General features: G+C 38.3%; 1 protein-coding gene across 2 annotated transcripts in view; it reads left to right on the top strand.

Annotated features, from left to right (window-relative positions):
- MARCHF6 (membrane associated ring-CH-type finger 6) overlaps nucleotides 1-22,656 on the top strand; it is an 82,084-nt gene that overhangs the window by 16,425 nt on the left and 43,003 nt on the right. The window contains exons 2-9 of one of the 2 annotated variants that reach the window (XM_002745119.6): nucleotides 4,275-4,371; nucleotides 5,228-5,301; nucleotides 8,321-8,464; nucleotides 13,271-13,343; nucleotides 16,870-17,038; nucleotides 18,363-18,552; nucleotides 20,570-20,631; nucleotides 21,227-21,259. In XM_002745119.6, coding sequence (XP_002745165.1) covers nucleotides 4,275-4,371; nucleotides 5,228-5,301; nucleotides 8,321-8,464; nucleotides 13,271-13,343; nucleotides 16,870-17,038; nucleotides 18,363-18,552; nucleotides 20,570-20,631; nucleotides 21,227-21,259 — 842 coding nt within the window. Of the gene's footprint in view, nucleotides 1-4,274; nucleotides 4,372-5,227; nucleotides 5,302-8,320; nucleotides 8,465-13,270; nucleotides 13,344-16,869; nucleotides 17,039-18,362; nucleotides 18,553-20,569; nucleotides 20,647-21,226; nucleotides 21,260-22,656 lie in introns of both variants that reach the window. The other variant, XM_054252330.2, reaches the window with a different exon arrangement.

Raw genomic sequence — 22,656 nt, 5'->3', positions numbered from 1 at the left:
AAATAATATTTTTCATGAAAATAATATTCCACACCCCCCAGAATTGATGAGAAAAGAGTGGATTTGTTTTATATTTGCAGATCTCTTTAATATCTACTTTAATGAGAAACATCTGGGTCTTTTCATCTCTAGCTGCATTCATTCTATTGTCTTATATAGCCTCTAGAAAAACCACTGCAAACTGGCAAGACAGTAAGTGAAAAAGAAGTCTTAGGTGATGGGCATGGTGGCTCACACCTGTAATCCCAGCGCTTTGGGAGCTGAGATGGGAGGATCACTTGAGACCAGGAGTTGGAGGTTACGGTGATTTATGGTGGTGTCACTGAATTCCAGTCTGGGCAACACAGCAAGACCCTGTCTCTTAAAAAAAAAAAACAAAAGCTGGGTGCCGTGGCTCAAGCCTGTAATCCCAGCACTTTGGGAGGCTGAGGCGGGTGGATCACGAGGTCAAGAGATCGAGACCATCCTGATCAACATAGTGAAACCCCGTCTCTACTAAAAATACAAAAAATTAGCTGGGCATGGTGGCATGTGCCTGTAATCCCAGCTACTCAGGAGGCTGAGGCAGGAGAATTGCCTGAACCCAGGAGGCGGAGGTTGCTGTGAGCCGAGATCGCGCCATTGCACTCCAGCCTGGGTAACAAGAGTGAAACTCCGTCTCAAAAAAAACAAAAAACAAAAAACACCTTAGTGTTACTAGGATAGTAGTTGTGTTCTTCCATTCTCTGAGTGAGAAACTTGGGATCCCAGTTCTCTCCTCTAGGCCAAACAGAACCCCCTGGGGCTTAATTTTAGAGTTGTTGGGTTTACTTAGTATCTCGTTTGTTGGTTTGTCATTCAGAAGGACAGGGGTCTTCTGAAAAATCAGTGTTCTGATTCATGTGTTTGTTTACATTCTCCTAAGTGGAGATCCATGTCTCTCTCCCCACTCCACCTGTGCTGTTCCACAATTCACTAGCTGGTCATCCTCTTGGAGTGAGCAGTACCTCCTGTGGGTGAGTGTGCCCTGGGATTTGCCACTGCTTTGTTTCCAACTACAGCTTTCTTAGGCTGTGCAGGACTAGGTTGCTTAGCTGACAGTGGTCTGTATCATGGAATGAGCCCACCAAATGACCAATTGCTATACCCACATGGTTATCACGCTAACTATTGTCCTTGCATCTCACAGGCAGCAGTGTACCAATAGGACTATCTTTGCCATATCCCAGGCCATATTCAATGGCCGACCAGTCATGATATTCCTGGAGGGCAGCGTCCCAAGGCTGGGACACCCTTTGCCATGCTGTGGCATGGCACATACCCTACTTCCTACTTATACAGCCATCTGAGTGTGGGCTAGGGAGCCCAGACCCTACGCATGGCACCTGTACATCCACACTTGCACCCACTCTCCCTGGTAGATCCTATAGTAGTAGCACATGCCAGTCTCAAAAGTTAATCCACAGGTGTCTAACTCCTCAGTGGTGTTGTGAATGGTTGGATATGGGCTGGGTTCAGCTCCTACATAAGTAACTGGTTATTGTAGAGCTGATCCACAGCTGCAGCTCTAGTGACTCTGGTGATTTTCAGTAACCTAGATCAGTCGCATTCCCACCCCCCCCCCCGCCCTGCCATGGCCCTGTCACTCTTAGGTGGCAGTTGTAGTGCATACTGAGGTGACCACCATGACCAAGAATCTTAGTAATAGGGAAACTCAGTTTGGTTCTGCAGAGAGAGCCTGATAGATTAATACCCTATATAAGGAAGGTAGCTGGTGCACAAATTACCCACTCCCAATCCTGGAGGACAGTGATGAAAACAATATAGGACTCTTTCAAGGCCTTGTAGTTGGAAAGAGTCCACTTTAAGGAGGATCTACGGCAGGGCAAATCTGGTGATGGTAACCACAGTAATCTCATTTTCAATGTGATGTGATGACTGTGGCAGTTAAAATGCTTGTTCTGACTGGGCCCGGTGGCTCATGCAGGTAATTCCAGCACTTTGGGAGGCCAAGGTGGTCAGATCACTTGAGGTCGGGAGTTCAAGACCAGCCTGACCAACATGGATAAACCCCATCTATACTAAAAATACAAAATTATCTGTGCGTGGTGGCACATACCTGTAATCCTAGCTTCTTGGGAGGCTGTGGCAGGAGAATGGCTTGAACCCAGGAGTTGGAAGTTGTGGTGAGCTGAGATGGTGTCACTGCACTCCAGCCTGGGCAACAGGAGTAAAACTACACTGAAAAAAAAAAAAAAAAAAAATCTTGTTTTTGGATCTTAGGATCCTGGGTGCTGCCGGGGTCTATTGCAAGAAAGTTCATGCTCCTTGCCTTTTGATACCTTATGGACTCTTCCCTGAGTTTCCCTGGAGATAAAGTGTGCACTTAAAGAAAATTAGTGTTCAGTGTAGCATGGGCTGCCTAGATACTGCTGGTGGGAATCATGGAATGGGAGTGTGGTTTTATTTTGTGTCAGAACTTTGTGGAAGCTGATTAAACAGAGCAATTGGGGCATTAGTATTGCACCACTAGGACTCAAACTCTGGGCCTTTAGTAAGTCTGATCAGAGTGAAAGCTTTTGCTGAGGATGTTTTCATTAACCAAGGATGAAGGTGAAAGTGGGAAGTTTAAAGAGGTTCAGGCCCTGTGTAGTTACAAACATAAATGTGATGATGTTGACCACTGCATTAATGCCCATGACCCACTGGCAGCTTCCAGGAAACCAGAGCCCTTTGGGTGTCGTAGGAGAAAGGTCTGTTTTCAAAGCTGGAACTGAAAGGCAGCAGCAGTAGAGAGCTTAATTTGGCTCAACATGAACAACCTGCTTCTGGCACAGACCAGATTGACCTATTGGTAGTTGTTCTGGGGGTGGAGGTGCATGGCTTTTCTACTTGTTGAAGAGATTCTACTGGTAGTTAATCAATAACCAGGGAGACTAACATGCTAACCAGTTACGTGAGTGTTGGGCATCCCCCAATTTACACAAGTGGCATTCAGCCATCTGAGATTGAGCAGTTAGGCTCAGGATCACCCAACTGGTTAGCAGACCAGTAGCCTCCTTGGTTATCAAATAACCAGACAGATCTCTCCATCAGTGTAGAAAAGGCATGCACCCCCACGTGCAGAAGAGTAGCCACAGGCCTGTGTTGCTCTTAAATGCACCACACTGCTCTCGGCATGTGCTCACTGGAATCCGATGGGTGCCAGAGACCCGTTAAGTTCATTAGTGATGGGGATTGGGATTGTAGTAATTCCCCATTAAGGAAGAATTGCCTGTGAGAGAGCAGGCCAAAAGCGTGCATTAAGCTTCTGCCCATTGTCCCTCCCATTGCCACTAGGGATTGGCGCTTGGCCTTGATGGATAGCTGAGAACAGTCTAAAATAAACGTTATAACTAGGGTTCACTAAGTGAATCCACATAGGAGCTTTAGAGTGAAAATGCGAAGGATCAGTTGTGGTTCCTCCTTTATGCTGCTTCGGGGCTGCTCCAGGCAGGAGGATAGACAGATGTGCCCCTAGAGCCGTGCAGTGCTGGGTGAGAGGGTGGGCTGTGGTCCTCAGACCCCTCAGCACTAGACTCCTATCTCTTGTGCTTAAGGTGGCCTCTGGCTCATCTCTTTTGTCTGGTGCCTTTTTGGTTTTGGAGCATCCCCTCCGCTTACCAACTCTTAAAAAGAGAGAGAGAGTGATAGAGAGAGAGAGAGAGAGAGAGAGTGATAGAGAGAGAGAGAGAGAGAGAGAGAGAGTGTGTGTGTGTGTGTGTGTGTGTGTGTGTGTGTGTGTGCGTGTTTCTGTCTACCTCACACTCTTGTGGGGTGAGGTGACATGAAAGGTGTGTAGTCTAACTGCTCTTAATGTGTTGAGTCCTCAAATATGTTTTGTGGAGTTTAAGCCGTTAGGACTTTGAACTGTTAAATTGTTAAGACTGGAGTTTAAAACTGTTAGGATGCTAATGGTTACCTGATTTTACCTATTTCTGTTATTTGTTGTGGGAGAGCACAGTTTTAAATATAACCATGTGTTCCTGTTATTTTCAACTTTGATTTATTTAAAAGCTGTCATACAAAGGGAACAGCTCATCTTTTAATACATTATTTAGGAAAGTTTTTAGTTTTAAATATACACTTGAATAGCAACTTAATCACAACTTTCAGTGCTCCATGCTATTCATGTTTTGTCAAGTGATAGATTCTTACTTTAATGTGCAATATTTTGGTTTATGGTTTTCTGGTTTTTTTTTTTTTTTGTAAAGTTATAACCAAAGGAAAATTCCATTTTCTTCTTTCATTGACAGACATATGTAGAGTGTGTCGGTCAGAAGGAACACCTGAGAAACCGCTTTATCATCCTTGTGTATGTACTGGCAGTATTAAGTTTATCCATCAAGAATGGTAAGTCATACTTTTAGAAAATTGTGTAAGTCTGAGCTTCAGTTTTATCCTGTATATGATAACAGAGATCATTTCAATGAAGTTTCTCTGTAATTATTTTTTAAATTTTTATTGGATCATCCTGAGCACAGGAAACTAAAAAAGCTCTTTTTTTGGTAAAAATTCAAAAATTTGGAGAAGAAACTATCTAGTAATTGTTAATACCATGGCTGTTATTTTGGTGTATTGCCTTCTGGGTACACGTGATTACCCTTTTGTTTATTTCTACCATGGAGAGCTTATTTTGTCCTCTGAAAGTGTTACGGTTTTCTAGTTTGTCTCAGCATAATAATAACTTAAATTTATGAAGTACTTTGTGCCAAGAACCGTTCTTAGTGTTTTATACATCTCAACTCATTTAATCCTTATAAGAAAACTGTGAGGTGTGGAGTATTATTATTATGCAAATGAAGAAACTGAAGCATAGGAAGGTTAGATAACTTGTCCTGGGCCTCATATCCAGCCAGTTAATGGCAGAACCAGGATTCAGACCTAGCTACCAGATACCACTATTATCAGACCAGGATTAGAACTGATGTTGACGCTTGGGGGTTCTTTCATATTCATTTCGCTTTGAAGAAATTAATTTTGATTAATTGACCTTTTTTAATGATAGAAAAATGTGTTGCTTTCATCTCTAGCTGTTGTAGTGTATATTCTTAGAAAGCAGTTACAAAAAGTTAAGAATATTCTAAATTTGAAATTTTTGAAACTATAAAAACTATGATATATAAATTTTTAATAAAAACAATGTTTTCAAAACTATAGTGCTTCTTTATTGTAAACACTGTACTTATGAATCTGTTTATAATTACAGCTTAGTTCAGTGGCTGAAACACAGTCGAAAAGAATACTGTGAATTATGCAAACACAGATTTGCTTTTACACCAAGTAAGTTCTTAAGATGTTTTCACTGCATTTGTTTTGGTTATTACGGGTAGCATAAAGTTGGTTAATATGATCAGTTGACAGAGGAAGAGGGAATAAAAGTGCTTAAGCAATTTTAAAGTAACTCTTTTCAGCTTGATTATCTTTGATAGTAATAGGAAGTATTGCTATTTTATTTAGGAAGATATTTTTTAAAACTGTATGCTCCCTTTCAACACACACATATGTTTGAGATTTAATATGTGGGGTGGGTTTTTTGTCTTTAAATTTCTTTTTACTTTTAATTGTAGGAAAGTTTGAACACATGCAGGTATCTAACAAGTCCATGTGTACCCATCACTTAGTTTCAACTCATGGCTTGTCTTGTTTTACATATGCTTTCGTTCTCTGCCTTCTTATTCTTTTATTTTTTTCTTCACTCTTTTTTTTTTTTTTTTTTTTTTTTTGAGACAAAGTCTTGCTTTGTCACCAGGCGCCAGGCCAGTGTACAGCAGTGTAATCTCAGCTCACTGCAATCTGCCTTCTAGGTTCAAGCAATTCTCCTGCCTTAGCCTCTCTAGTAGCTGGGACTACAGGCATATGCCACCACGCCCAGCTAATTTTTGTATGTTTTGGAAGAGATGGGGTTTCACATGTTGGCCAGGATGGTCTCGATCTCTTGACCTCGTGATCTGCCCGCCTCAGCCTCCCAAAGTGCTGGGATTACAGGCGTGAGCCACCATGCCTGGCCTTTTTTTTCTCCATTCTTTTAAAAATAATTCTACCATTTATAATTTCATCTGTACATATTTCAGTATGTATCTCTAAACAGTAATACAACTAGAATACCATTATCCACCTAGAAAAATTCAGTGATGCCTTGATTTCATCAGATATTCAGTTATCTTCAAATTTGGACTATGTTTTGAATTAAACTTGTGTAGATTAGGATAATAGTCATGAAGACAAAGCTTTTTTTTTTTTTTAAGTAATAAATTAAAAATAGAGAGGGATCTCACTATATTGCCAGGTTGGTCTTGAACTCCTGGCCTCAAGCAGTCCTCCTATCACAGCCTCCCAAAGTGTTGGGATTACAGTCATGAGCCACATTACCTGGCCAAACTAAAGTTTTAAAAAATTACCGTTTTTTCACGAGACAAACTTTTTAAGGTCAGTAATCATAAGCCTTCGTAAAATATTTTGCAACCTTTAAGATTTTAACTGTAATTCCTGTGCCTATTAATATTTCATATGGTTCATCTTAAATAAGTAGAGAATTGTGCTAGTAAATTATTAAAAATTTGAAGCATATTCTTTTATTCTGGGATCCCCTATATTGTCTTCCCTTACAAAGAATTTTTCATGTTTTAGGGGTGTGTGTGTGTGTGTGTGTGTGTGTGTGTGTGTGTGTGTTTTAAAGGATCTTGAGCTTCTCAATATAAATGCTGTAAAGTAATGTTTTACTTTATTTTTATTTGACGAGTATAAATGATTAAAGTTACGACATTTTCACTTTTGGAGCTGTATATTCATCATCATAAAAAAAGCCAATTCTGTTACTTTGTAGTCATTAATTTTCTGTAGTACATAAAAGCTGTATAGCTTGTCAAGGTTTATAGGAGACTAAGACTAAATAGTTAAATATCTTTATGAAGTTCTGTTGATAGGAATACTCACTTGGGTATTTGATAGTTATATTCTCTTTTATCTTTCTCAAAAAATCTATTATTACTGGTTTTAATGACTTGTTCTTGTATACTAGATATCCTATTGAAGTCAACGATCTGTGGGCATGTGTTTTTTAAAGTTGCTATTTGTGGCTGAGCACAGTGGCTCACGCCTGTAATCCTAGCACTTCGGAGGCCGAAGTGGGTGTATCACCTGAGGTCAGGAGTTTGAGACCGGCCTGGCCAATGTGGTGAAAACTGTGTCTCTGCTAAATATACAAAAATTAACTAGGCATGGTGGCGGGCACCTGTTACCCCAGCTACTTGGGAGACTGAGGCAGGAGAATCACTTGAACCTGGGAGGCAGAGATTGCAGTGAGCCGAGATCACACCACTGCACTGCAGCCTGGGCAACAGAGTGGCACTCTGTCTCAAAAAAAAAAAAAAAGAGGTTGCTATTTGTTAATTGTTTATTTCTCAGTGTTCATAGGGGTGAACCATTTGTGATAATGCTCTTATAAATTTTAGATCATTGCTTTTAAAACCAGATAAATCATAATTTTTTGTTTTGGCCTTATTGGAGAAAGAGGTGTTTGTTTTTTCTGGACGTTCCTGTATGTTTCCCATATGTTTTTAAATATGTTCTTTCTGAGCTACCTGTGGTAAAGCTTTTTAATAATAAGCAATGGTTTTTTATTGAACCATTTTAAAAGGGAATCCTTCTAAAACGTGGCAGAATCTTTCTTTTTCTGAATGGTCCGGGATGATTGAGAAGAAAGAATGGTTTTTTTCTCTCTTCCCACTACATGTTGCAGAGTAGTGGGAAGATCTTTGTTTATCATTTGAAATCTTAAGTATTATGCTAACATTGGGAAAGTGGCTCACAAATGTCAGTGGGATGTTTGCTCCCACTTGAGATGATCTGCTGCAGACTGTTGTGCTTTTTGAGTGCTATTCAATGCTTATATTTGGAGGAGTTATTTTTTGATGGCATGTTGTCAGCTTCATCTTTTGCTCCTGCTTGCTTTACATATGTTCTATAGTTTGGGAAACCAGATGATTAAATTGGTTGAATGTTAAAATATGTATAAATGGGCCTTGTATGAGGTTCATGGCTATGAGCAAGGGATGTGAATATTTGTTGAACAATTTTCCTGCTCAGAGTCTTTTGTTGATTTCCACATTTCAGATATGATTTGCCTCATGAATGACTTCTTGGGTAAATGTGATATTGTAACCATTTGGTTTATTTTTTTAAATAGGAAAAAAAATTAAGCACAAGGTAAATATTGGAAGTTTAATGGCTATTTTATATTTATGAATTAAGCTATTTTCAAATATTCATGAAATTGTAAGTACTTTTTTCCTGCTTATAGTTTATTCTCCAGATATGCCTTCACGGCTTCCAATTCAAGACATATTTGCTGGACTGGTTACAAGTATTGGTACTGCAATACGATATTGGTTTCATTATACACTTGTGGCCTTTGCATGGTTGGGAGTTGTTCCTCTTACAGCATGTGAGTATTCATGCCTCTGGTTGGAGTTATTTAAACATTGCATAAGTATTTAATATTATAAAGCAATATTGTATCATATTATTATTTGAATGATGTTTAGTTATTTGACGCCATAATGTCATGTATTAGGAAAGCCGTACTTCGAAGATGTTCAGCTGAACTAAGAATGAGTTTAACAGTTCAGTTTCTTGAATGAATGTGGGAAAGAACACAGCATACAGAGAGGCTAACTATGAAAGTTCCATGAAAGAATTGAAAAAGTAAAATCAAATTATAATTAGATTTGAAGTATACTGGAGCTTTCAAGGACTGCAAAAGATGAATTCTTTTGGGATTTTGCAACCCTCCTTTAAAAAAATACTCACATGGCCAGGTGTGGTGGCTCATACCTGTAATCCCAGCATTTTGGGAGGCCAAGGTTGGCAGATCATTTGAGGTCAGGAGTTTGAGACCAGCCTGGCCAACATGGTGAAACCCCCTCTCTACTAAAGATACAAAAATTAGTTGGGTATGGTGGCATGCCTCTGTAATCCCAGCTACTTGGGCGTCTGAGACAGAATAATCACTTGCACCCAGGAGGCAGAGGTTGCAGTGAGCCGAGATCACGCTGCTGCACTCCAGCCTGGGCGACAGAGTGAGACTTGTTGCAACAAAATCAAGATAAAATAAAAATTAAAAAGTATGTAATGGTCCTAAGTAGTTGGGAGGCTTATCTTTCAGATATAGGAAGCTCTTTGGAAGGTTGGTATACTAATCAACCCCGCAATCAATCCAAGGAATCCTCTTGGATTCTTTGTTGTTTTTATAGACATGGAGAGAAGTAGATAGTATATGGGTGGCAGAATATATAGAAAGATTCATCAGAGTAAACAAGAGTCTTAATTAGTATAATTAATATTCTCATGTCTCTTTATAATATGATACAATAAGCTTGATGACCTATGGAAATGAAATTCTTGGGAGATACACCAACTAGCAGAATATAGGTACTGTTGAAGAGTGAGTTAACTAGAAAATTGTACCAAGGAAATCTCACAGGATGTAACTCAGAGGGACAAAGTAGTTACAAGTATGAGAAATACATATTGAGAAATGGAGGCTAGTCTAGTGGAGATGAGGAAACAATTGGTGTCTTTTAGATAGAAAGAGAATGCTGGCCATGGTAAAGGGAAAGTCTCACAAACCTAGACATATTCTCAAGTTTTCCAGAGCTGGGTAAGGTGTTGGTGATGGAGGTATAGAGATTGTATGCCAGATTATCCTACAAAGTAAAGAAAATAAGGGTGGCATCAGACTTAAAATTAGCGATGTTCAATGTTGGAAGACAATGGAATCTTCAGAATTTGACATTTTGAACCTAAAATTTTCTTCCTGCAAATTATTCTGAGATGGAAGGAGAAACTACAATCGTTTCAATAGATGTACAGGTTTGGAAAATTTGCCACCTTAAACCTTTTTGGAAAACTGTTTGAGGATATACTTTACTAAATGAGCAAGGAGAGAAGGATGTAAGATACAAAGAAGTGCTTCATATAGCTAAGGCTCAGTTGTTAGTCTACAATAATTAATAGGTTGGGGTAACAGACTGGAACTAAAATTCCAGATGATCTTAACGTGGGAGAAATTGTGAGGGGAAGATAGAAATTAAAGCTTTTAAAATTTCTTGTCTCATTTGTGGGGAGATTATAGATGTTCTAGATGTAGGCAGAAAAATACAGGGTAACTATGCATTGAAAATACAGGAGTAACCAGAGTCCAGAACTAGACTCACAACTACATTGTTACATGATTAACAACAAAAGTGCCATCACAGATCAGTGGAAAAAAGATGGCCTTTTCAGTAAATGGTATAGCAACAACTAGATGGCCATACAGAAAAAAAAAATGAATCATATCATTACCTCAACCTCAGCCTAACACAGAAATTAATTTGAGATGAATTAAAAGCCTGAGTGTGAATGTTAAAGAGAAACTTCTAAAATAAAATATAGGTGAATAAGCATAAAAGAAAATACTGATAAATTGAAAATTATTAAAATTAAGAACTTCTCTTCATCCTTAGACACTTTTAAGAATAAAAGGCAATTGAATTCTGGCACTCAAAAAAAAAAAATTTGAAAGGCAAGCCCAGCCATGGAGTGAGGGAAGATATTTGCAGTACACATATCCAACAAAGGACTTACATCTAGAGTATATAAAACAATAACAAAGGCAAGCACATCCCAATTAAACAATGGACAGAAGGTTTGAACAGGTATTTCTGGAAAGATAGCTAAGTATACTAAGCCCTCCTATCTGTGGGTTCTGCAATGCTGGATGTGGAATTTGAGCATCTGCTTATTTTATTATTGAGGAGAGTCCTGGAACCCAGTCAATGTGGATACCAAGGGACAACAATAGCCAGTAAACACATGGAAAAGTGCTCAGCATCATTAGAAAAATGTACAAGGAGGGTGACAAGAAATAAAAAGAGTAGACAGTGCCAAATGTTGCTTAGGAAGTAGAGCATCTGAAACATGTATACAATGATCAAGCACATGTTGTAACTTTTCGGAAAACTGTTTGGCAGTATCTACTGAGGCTAAATATTGCAGATACTTACGATCTAGCAGTTCCATTCTTGGTAATATAACTAACAGAACAAGAACTTTCTGTTCATTAAAGGATATATATATATAAGAATGACCACAGCAGCTTTAGTAATAGTACTTAAAAACTAGAATCAGTCAAATGCCTGTTAATAGTAGAATGGGTACATTGTGGTTTATTCATACAATAGAATACTACATAGCAGTGAAAAAAGAACTGACTGTTGTGACTTGAAATAACATAGATGAATTTTGCTTCTTTGACAAAAAAATCATAAAATTGTATGATTGAATGTATGTGAAATTTTAAAACAGGTAAAATTCATCTCTAGTGATAGAGATCTGAATAGTGATTACCTTTTGCAGGGGCTGTTGCCTGGGAAGGAGCTTGAGGGAGCCTTCTGGGGAGCTGGAAGTATGGAACATCTTGATTTGGGTGGTAGTCACCCAGGATATACATATTTTAAGAATTCACCCATCTATACACTTAAGATATATGTTAAAATGTACTTTAATAAAGACATAAGAAAACTCAAGGGCGACTGCTAGAAGAATAGAAATAGGATGATCAGTTTTTCATCCTGGGAACTGGGAGTGGGAAACAGCAAATAAAATTTGGAAATTTCAAACAAAGGCAGGAAAGAAAGGAAGGGAAGGCAGAGGAGGGAAGTACGGAAATAGATAAATGTATCTGTAATCATAAAGGTTTAGAGTTCTCTATTATAAGAGAGAACTTCATAAATGTGTAGGTATAAAACTTGCACTACAAGAGAATATACAAAGCAGCACAGGTTAATGCTAAAGAGATAGAAAAATAATTTTGTTAGCAAATGGCTAACGAAAAGCCATAGCAATGTTAATCAGTCAGATATCATTCAAATGCATTAAATGGGGCAAAGCATTATATTTCATATTAATAAAAGGCATAATCCATTAAGAAAATATACTTGAACTTTTTAGAAAACTGGGCCTTGAAATATGTAAAGCACTCACAGCCATATTGGAAGACTAACGTACCACTCTGAAATCAGTAGATCAAATAGGCAAAAGTAAAGACTTTCAAGATTTAATATCACAAATTAATCACAAGCTTTATTTCTGTTCTAACTTGTTTATATTCAGATACACACATGTAATTTAGATTACATCACACAATACATATTCTGTAACTTTTCTCTTTCCCTTACCATTGTACCCTGGCTCTCTTTCCATTTTTAGTGCGTGTTCTGCTGTCTTACTATTTTTTAAATGATGTACAGTACTGTAGTAGGGACTACTGCATATGAACCCATTTACCTATCTAGACATTTGGTTTGATTTCAGTTTTACATTGTTAAAAGCATACTTGTGTGAGTATTTTATACACATATATAAGTAATTTTTATTATAGAAACTCTTTTCTTACCTTTTCATTTTGACTTGGTTTTGAAAACAGCCATTTAAGTCACTGAAAATTTCTAATACAAGGTTATATAGGGAATGCTTAAGGTAATAAACAAATACTGGTTTGCAAGAAAGCTGCAGGTTTTTATTCTTGTGCCCCATTTTCAAATCTGTGGTCTGTTATCTCATTCTGTCTAGAATTCTGCCTTTCTGACTAAAAGACTTTCTGCCTTTTCCGACAAAGATGGTGAGGGAATAGCAGTACATTCACCCATACTTTGTCTTTCCCTAAATGACCAGAATTTAGAATAATATATTCTATATTTTAGAGGACCTGTGAATCTGTGCTTTTAAAATATTGATTGTCAGGATGCCATTTATGGCATTGCAGTACATACTCTACTGAAAAATTCTCTTAATTTCAAAGACTTGTACCTCCAAAATGGAAACCTTTTATTTTCATGAGCAGACTTAATGAATTTTGGAATTCTAGAATTAAAAAATGATTTATATTGTAATTTTGGAGATCTTCAGTTTAGATTTTTTTTTTCAAACCTCTAAGCTCAATCATTAAAAAAAAAAAAAAAAGCAAGTAAACCTAGAGAGAATCTAAGTGGTAATAAACATGATTGTGTAACATTTACTCTTCATTGTCACTATATTTGTGCTTGACCATGTTTTCAAAAATTCAGTATTTTGAGACTCAGGCTTGTAAATACTAAATGTTTATTTCAGTGGCATTTGTGGTGTTTCACTGTACCTGTGCTTTCTTGAGCAGCTCTATGAGTTCATGATGCAAGTTGTGACTGTATGCCATCGTGCTCTTTTTTGGTAGGCCGCATCTACAAGTGCTTGTTTACTGGCTCCGTGAGCTCACTACTGACACTGCCATTAGATATGCTGTCAACGTGAGTATTGAACCTGTGTGACAAACATTGCATGGTGTAGATGATGCTTGCTTTTTTCTTCACATATTTATTTTTGTTATAATTTGTAAATTATCTTTTTTGAGGACGAATAATTTGTGTCTGTTATACCAACAGTTATAGCTGCAGTAGAAGTAGCTGATAAATGGAAATGACATTTCTTTTAAAATATATGTGTTTTATGGGACTGTTTTGTAATGATGGGATGACTTTTTAAATATACTGTCATGCAGTTTAAGATACATACTACTGTCTTATGTTCATATAAGGAGAGTTCTTTTTTTTGTTGTTGTTTTTAAAGACAGAGTCTTGCTCTGTTTTACCTAGGGTAGAGTGCAGTGGTGTGATCTCTGCTCACTGCAACTTACACCTTCTGGGTTGAAGTGATTCTACTGCTTCAGCCTCCCGAGTACTTAGGATTACAGGCACCCACCACCATGACCAGCTAATTCTTGTATTTTTTTATTTTAAGATAGAGTCTGGCTCTGTCACACAGACTGAAGTGCAGTGACACAATCTCAGCTCACTGCAGCCTCTGCCTCCTGGGTTCAAGTGATTCTCCTGGCTCAGCCTTCTGAGTAGCTGTAGCTGGGATTACAGGCATGTGGCACCAAGTTCAACTATTTTTTTTGTATTTTTAATAGAGATGGGGTTTCACCATGTTAGCCAGGCTGGTCTTAAACTCCTAAACTCAAGTAATCTGCCCTCCTGGGCCTCTCAAAGTGCTGGGATTATAGGCATGAGTCACTGTGCTTGGCCAAGAGTTAACTTTAATGTGTGCTTTTAATATACACATTTAAACTCAGGTTTATTTTAAAAATATTTTTCCATAATTATTAGAATATAAATGCTAAAACTTGCTTGTAGTTAGTTTACTGTATCTTGACATCAAGCATTGTTGCTGCCTTATATTGGCAGGCTTCTTTTTCCCTCTGACCTGAATGGCTTGAGGGTTGCTTGAATTGCTTTCATTAGATTACTCATTGACTCCAGAGGAACACTGGAGGCCTGGTGGGGATAGTTGAAAGAAATTATAAACATGGCTTGGTTTTTTTTAGAGTTTGGAAAATCGAGCCAGTTTTTCTGATAGAAGTTGTAACTAAACTTACTTTTTTTCTGAATAATATTTTGTATCTCTATAAATTTTTTTTTCTGCAAAATTTTACTTTAAATTTCCTTAATGTCTTATGAGTTGCTATATATTCTGTAACTCAGTAATTGAGGTCATTGGTAGGTGCACTGTATCACTTAATCTATTGCTGCAAAACAAACTGTTCCAAACCTTAGTGGCTGTTACCATTTTATTTCCTTATAATTCTGGGGTCAGCAGTTTGGGCTCGGCTCAGCTGAGCCTTTCATCTATTGGGCTTGTCTAGGTCACTGAGCTGTTTTACTGGGACTTAATGATCTAAGGTGGTTTGTCTGAAATGTCTTGATTCTCCTCCTAAGGCCTCCTTTCTTCTAGAAGGCTAGTGGGGCTTCTTTACATGGTTGTCTCAGGGCCGCATTCTAAAAGGGCAAGAGTGGAAGCTTGCAAGCCTTCTTTTGAACTCTGGAATTTGGGCAGCATCACCTTTATCCAGAATTCACAAAACCAGCCCAGATTGAAGGAATAAGGGGAAAGGACTCTAGAGTTTGTCACCAAATCTTTAATATCTGCAATAAAAAGGATTATTGCTGATGGCAAGGAAGATGTAAAGGGGATATTTTGGTCCCAACCTTTCAGAATTTAATGGCCTGGAGAGTTCCTTAGTAAGGTGGTAGTTTGAATTTCTCTTGATTTAGGACATACTGAAGACAGTATTCTCCTAGGGGCCATGCCGATCTAGTTAAAGTTTGGAGCTGCTGGGTCAAGGTCTACTAAATTGACACGTCCTGTGGTTTTCTATGGAAGGAAAACATGATTCCATTAAAATACTGGATTTTCCGAGGGCTAATGTTCCAGAGGTTTTTGAGTTACCTGAATAATTCTGAAATCATAAACATGGACTAGGGAAGGAAAGCTAAGCCTCTTAATAGAGGAAAAGGACAAAATGGTCCTCAGTATGACAATACTTGGTGCATTTTCTTGTATGATTACTAAAGGAAACATACTTCACCTTTCTGGATTTGTTGAGAAACTAAATATACTTTTGGTGTATTTGCAGTTAGCGTCAAAACTTCATTTGCTTCCTAAGTGAAAAACTTCTTCTTTTTTTTTTCTTTGAGATGAGTCTCACTCTGTCACCCAGGCTGGAGTACAGTGGCTCAATCTCTGTTCACTGCACCCTCTGTCTTCTGAGTTCAGGTGATTCTGCTTTTTGAGATGGAGTCCTAATCTGTTGCCCAGGCTGGAGTGCAGTGGCTCAATCTCAGCTCACTGCAACCTCTGTCTCCTCTGTTCAACCAGTTTTGCTGCTCAGCTTCCTGAATAGCTGGAATTATAGGTGCATATCACCATGCCCAGCTAATTTTTATATTTTTAGTAGAGACGGAGTTTCACTATGTTGGCCAGGCTTCTCTCAAACTTATGACCTCAAGTGATCTGCCTGCCTTGGCCTCCCAAAGTGCTGGAATTACAGGTGTGAGCCACCGCGCCTGGTCAAGTGTGACAAACTTCTATAAAATTTATAATAGACCTCTTTGTCTTACACATGGCATACTGAATATTTCTCAGCCTTCATTATTTTATGTTGTCATTAGGTTTTTCTAGGGGAGCTTCTCTTTTCTGATTTGATGATTCTGTTAATTTGTGTGGGTTCAGGTGTCAGCTAATCAAGTTTTTGTGTAAAGATACAGAAATTCTTTTGGACAGAGTTTTTAACCTTTGGTAAATTAGATAAATTTAATGCATGGCTTTTGTCAGGTGTTAGGTTGCTTTTGTGTTTTCTGCTTGTGTCTTTCTGTTTCTAGGCCACGTTCAAAAGATTGGTTATGGATAACTAATTTCCATATAGTTCTGATGGTATTTGATGCTTGAATAAGATATATAATACAAGTATGTAAATATATATATAGGTTCTCATATAAATAGAATTTCGCCATCATCACAAATAATTCTTTTGGAGAAACTTGAGATTTTTTTTTTTTTTTTTTGAGATGGAGTTTCACTGTTGTTACCCAGACTGGAGTGCAATGGCACGATCTCGGCTCATCGCAACCTCCGCCTCCTGGGTTCAAGCGATTCTCCTGCCTCAGCCTCCCGAGTAGCTGGGACTACAGGCGCATACCATCATGCCCAGCTAATTTTTTGTGTTTTTAGTAGAGACGGGGTTTCACCTTGTTGACCAAGGATGGTCTTGAGCTCTTGACCTCATGATCCACCCACCTCGGCCTCCCAAAGTGCTGGGATTATAGGTGTCAGCCACCGCGCCCGGCCCAACTTGAGATTTTTATCCAAAAAATTATGATTTATTTTTTTGGCTTTTTTTTTTTTGAGACTTTAGTGTGTAAAAGAAAACTTTTTACCTTTGATTTCTTAATTTCAAGTGTTCTTTCGAGTAATTATATGTACTTTTTTTTTTAATAGGGAAAATTTGTTGGCAGATTGTTTGCAGGGTTGTTTTGTGGTGACATGTACCCTGTGTGCATTCATCAGCCTGGTGTGGTTGAGAGAGCAGATAGTCCATGGGGGAGCACCAATTTGGTTGGAGCATGCTGCTCCACCCTTCAATGCTGCGGGACATCACCAAAATGAGGTAACAACACTACCCCAAAATTTATTTAGATAGGTCATGGAAATTATTGTCTCTCTCTAAGACTCAAACTCTTGACTTCCATGTCCCTCATAATTCTTTTGTTATTACAAAGTAAGGCAGTGGAAAGGTTTGGGTGAAGATTAGGAGAGATGTGAAAAATCAAGAAAGTGGTATTATGATTTTGCCTCTTAATTCTCTAGCTAGTTTGGAAACAGCATTAGAGGGTATACTAAAGTCTGTATGCACGGTCTTACCCACTGAGCAGAAATTTGAAAACATTTCCTCAAGTGTTTGATAATAGAGAATTAAGTTATATATATGAGTGTGTGTGTAAGGTTTTTAAAAAAATGTATTTTCATCCCTGATGTTGTCAGTAAAGACAAAAGATGTATTATAAAAAGGATGTTTTTTTTTTTTTTTGAGACGGAGTTTTGCTCTTGTTACCCAGGCTGGAGTGCAATGGCACGATCTCGGCTCACCGCAACCTCCGCCTCCTGGGTTCAGGCAATTCTCCTGCCTCAGCCTCCTGAGTAGCTGGGATTACAGGCGCGTGCCACCATGCCCAGCTAATTTTTGTATTTTTAGTAGAGATGGGGTTTCACCATGTTGACCAAGATGGTCTCGATCTCTTGACCTTGCGATCCACCCACCTCGGCCTCCCAAAGTGATGGGATTATAGGCGTGAGCCACTGCGCCCGGCCATAAAAAGGATGATATTTTTAAGAGAGCTAGATTTCTTAACCATTTTCTATGATACTTTGTGAACTGTTGATCCCTTAACTCTACTGAATGAATATGTACATGAAGTGAGGTTATGTTCTTATATACTAAAATTGATCCCACATTGGATACATTTAAAAAAGATATCTTTGAAAGGTTTTCATTTTTTAAAAAAAATTTAGTAGGGTTTATATTTGTTTTCTAGTTTTTTTGTTTTGGGTTTTTGAGATTGGGTCTTGCTCTGTCACTCAGGCTGGAGTGCAATGGCATGATCATACCTCACTGCAGCCTCACAACCTCCGGGCTCATGAGATCCTCCTAACTTGGCCTCCTGAGTAGCTGGGACTACAGGCACAAACCACCATGCCTGGCTAACTTTTAAATTTTAGGTAGAGACAGGGTCTTGCTGTGCTGCCCAGGCTCATCTCGAACTCCTGGGCTCAAGTAGTCCGCCTGCCTCAGCCTTCCAAAGTGCTGGGATTACAGGCATGAGCCACTATACCTGGCCTGATTTTTTTTTTTTTTAAATGTATGAATAATGTAATTTGGAAACAACAAAACAGACAAGTAGGTCTAAATTTCTGGACTTTTCTGTGATTTTTAGGCTCCAGCAGGAGGAAATGGTGCAGAAAATGTTGCTGCTGATCAGCCTGCTAACCCACCAGCTGAGAATGCAGTGGTGGGGGAAAACCCTGAGGCCCAGGATGACCAGGCAGAAGAGGATGAGGAGGAGAATGAGGAGGAAGATGATGCTGGTGTGGAAGATGCAGCAGATGCTAATAACGGAGCTCAGGGTAATGGCTGCTTGTATGTCCTCACTCTTTCTTCAGCACTGCAAATCTGTTCTCAATTTGCATAGAGGAAAAGCCCTGGCGTTTTCAAATTTTAATGTTCTGAAATTCTATTTCTAACTTATTTTTACTTTATTTTGGCACACTGGCATTTATGGAAGTACATATGCATAAATATGTTTTTTTCCTATGAAACAGGGCATGTTTTGTGTTTTAAAATCCTTTTTACACAGGACTTTTTTATAGGATAGATAGGAGAAAGTTATTTTTTAAGTTGGATTAGGTACTACTTTTTTAAAAAATAAAGGACTTTGGTACAGATTTACCTCATTTATTTGCTTTTCTCTTTCCATGTCCCTTGAGTCAGTGCAACTTTTAAAACTGAAGAAGAATCTTGAAGTGTATACTGAAGACGAGGTGCCATCTAAAGAAATCAGATGTCTCATGTTCTAGCCGTGTTAACTCTAGATAATGTAAAAGGAGTTTCAAGACAGGAAGCAGTTGGATCACCTGAGGTCAGGAGTTCAAGACCAGCTCAGCCAACATGGTGAAGCCCCATCTCTATTAAAAATACAAAAAATATCTGGGTATGGTGGTGTGCGCCTGTAATCCTAGCTATTTGGGAGGCTGAGGCAGGAGAATCTCTTGAACCCAGCAGGTGGAGGTTGCAGGGAGCCGAGATTGCGCCACTACACTCCAGCCTGCGTGACAGAGCAGGACTCCATCTTCAAAAAAAAAAAGGTTAAGGACAGGGTCTGCCTGTCAGCTGTTGGTCACTCACTTCCTTTTCTCCCTCCCACCAGAGTTTTCCTGTCAAGCTTTGCACTGTCTCAGGGTCTACTTGACATGCCTGATATTTGAGTGTCTCTTTGTGTCAGGCAATGTTAGACACTAAGCATATAACTGTGACCAAAACATTAGGCTGCTGCATTCCCAAAGTTTCTGGTTTAGTGAAGAAGTAGGAAATACATGTCGTGATAAGTGTTGTACAGGTTGCTCTGAGGATGCTGTTGGGGAGAGACCTATTTAATATTTTTGAGACAAGGTTTTGCTCTGTCACCAGGCTGGAGTACAGTGGCACGAACCCAACTCACTGTAGCCTTGAACTTTTGGGCTCAAGCGATCCTCACACCTCAGTTCCAAGTAGCTAGGACTACAGGTGTGTGCACCATGCCCAGCTAATTTTTTTTTTTTTTTGTAAAAATGAATTCTTCCTGTTGTCCTGGCTGGTCTTGAACTCCACGGCTCAGGTGATCCTCCTGCCTTGGCCTCCCAAAGTGCTAGGATTACAGGCATTAGCCATTGTGCCTAGCCTAGACCTATTTTAAATAAGGTTTCCCAGGTAGCTCAGAGTATGTGATATTTGAGCTGAGACCTCTGAAGGATGAAAAAAAGTGACTTGTGTAATGGGAACAGGGGGCCTTTGCCGGAGAGGTAAGAGGCTCTAAGAATGCAGCCTGCTGCTACCCTAGGGCCTGGCCATTATTTCTCTCTCGATCTAATATAGGAGCTCCTACCTATTCTTTCTCCTTCCATTCTTGCTCCACATAGTTCATATTACTCTGCTGCCTCTAAATCTTTTAGTAATTTTCCCATTATATTACTAAAGAATAAAATCCAGACTCCACATTCCTGTTGATCTGATTTCTGTCTACTACCCTCATCATCACTCAGAATGTCCTAGTCCCCTGGCTTCCTTACTTTTCTCAAATCTGCCAGATTCTTTCCTGACTTAGAGCTATTGAATTCCTCTCTTTCACATAACCCTATTTATTCCTTTTCTAGCTTTTATCTCAATCTAGGATTACCTTCTTTTATATGTATTATTTATTTATATGTATGTTTTAATTCTTATTTGTTCCCTGACAAGCAGATACTCAGTATGGAAATGTGGCTTAGCTTCTGAACAACAGCTTACAAAGTACTAAGTTTTACTATTTTTAGTGCATTTGACTATTTTTTATTATTATTTTTAGTTCAAGTTCCATCAGTAACCTTTAAATTGCAATTATATTTTCAGATGACATGAATTGGAATGCTTTAGAATGGGACCGAGCTGCTGAAGAGCTTACATGGGAAAGAGTACGACCTTTTTCTGTCAAGTATCCTGGTGTTTTAATCTTAAAATATATTTTAAACTTTGATACATTTAGATGTATACACTAATTTTATAGTTACAGTTGATGAAAAGTTACTAGAATTTTCATTCCTGGAGAAAGTTAAGTCATATACTTTTTGTGGTGAAAATATTGTGACGTTGGTGGCTTTTTTGGTGTCTTACAAACCTTGCTCCATTTAGGAAATGTTTTACCTAAAATTGTGGACTTTTGAAAAACAAAGTAACAATTTAAATTTAAGTAGTATTTTCATGCTTTAGTTGACAAAATAATACAGTTGTATTATGAAGTCTTGATTATCTCTATATCTTCAGTAAGAAATCCAAGATGGAATTTTTTAGACTTTATAAATCATATAATTTTGAATAAAAGGAGACCCAAAATATAAAACTCATAAACAGAAATTTTTTTATTTTCTGAAAATGATAGGAGGCATTGGGAAGTAGTGGATGAGGACTATGTTTAAAGATATTGAAAGAAAATGAGTTTTTTTTCCATAAATTAGGATAAAAAATTCTGTTGCATCTTGAATTAATGCGTATCATTTTTGTTTATTTTAGATGCTAGGACTTGATGGATCACTAGTTTTTCTGGTAAGTAAAACTAATTCCTTTTAATAACAGAATTGGGGTTATCTTAGTGACTCAGAAACTTCACATTTATAGTATGTGGTAAAGGTCTAGATGCCCTTTGGCTTTTGCTTACTTTATATGTTGAAGATTATATGTTTTGTGTGCTGAAAATACTGAAAAAGCATATAGGCAATAACTATTTTTTAAAAATTATTAAATACTTGATTTTTAGCAAAGAAAAACTCCAGAGTTAATGGTAGTTAAAAAGAACTTGGTCTTCTTTTAAAGTTTCATCTTGCAGTGTTTATTGCCTGTACTGGTGGAAGCAAAGCAGTTTTGCATAGTTTGACAGTGAAAGCCCCAGGCTGCTGTTAGGTTTTCCTGTTTACTGAACTCCACCGGTCTTTACCTAGGAACTCTGCCTTATTAGTAAAGATTGCAACTCTTAAGGTGAGGAGCAGCTCTTTAAAGAGCTTGTTCTTTAAAGAAAACTTGTTCTTGCAGGTAGCAGAACCCCTACTAGTTGAAACATTTATTTAACAGGAAGTCCGGAGGAAGAATGGGCTTGAGGGTTGCTTGATCTATAGGCCCAATGATGTCATCAGAGTCCCAGATATCTCTGTCAGTCTCCTTTGCCATCCTCAATGTTGGCCTTCTCAGGCTGGCTGCAGATGAGGAGAATCTGGTTGAATTTAACAGTGTGTGGATTTTTAGGACCATATCTGGTATAATTCCACAGTTTTGTGGGAATGTGATATTAATGAGTGTCTAGTCATGGTTTGATCAGTCAGTATAGAAAGCATTATTTGGCCACATATTAATTTATATTTCTTACCCCATCAGTTCTTCATAAATGAAGGACAGAAGTCATTGAGGTAGTGGTGTTGACTCAAACCCATGTGAGTTATTGGAAAAACCTTTCACAGGATGAATTCATTCAGTAAAAAATATTTAATATGTATAGTGTGCCAGCTATTCTGATAGGCACTGGGGAGTTCAGTGACAAATGAGGCAGGTTCCCTGTTTTCAAAGATGCTGTATAGTGTGGTGGAGAGAAATGAACATGTACACAAGGAATGTTTTGGAGGTATGTGTTAAACTCAGTGACAGAAAGTGTGCATAGGACACAAGAGGGGCACAAACGAGGGCTTGATTAGGTCTTTCTTAGTGGAATGGAGTTCGTCAGCTGGAAATTTTCAGCAAAGATTAACTTAGATGTTGAAGCATAAAAGATGTTGGGGATAGGGAAAATTTAGGAGCCATGAAGGCAGAGAGGTTGGAAAAATTGAGCCAACATAGTGAGAAGAAATAGTAGTCATTTACAAACTAATCACCCTTCTAGCTGATTGTATTTGTAGACGATTAGGGGACCTGAACAGAGAAATCTTTAAACAAAAGCTCTTTGGAAGGATCCTTTA

Source organism: Callithrix jacchus, chromosome 2 (genome assembly GCF_049354715.1).
Source record: "Callithrix jacchus isolate 240 chromosome 2, calJac240_pri, whole genome shotgun sequence".
In the NCBI taxonomy this organism is placed as follows: domain Eukaryota; kingdom Metazoa; phylum Chordata; class Mammalia; order Primates; family Cebidae; genus Callithrix; species Callithrix jacchus.
Note: the sequence above shows the minus strand (reverse complement) of the source record. Positions and strands in the feature narration are given on the sequence as shown.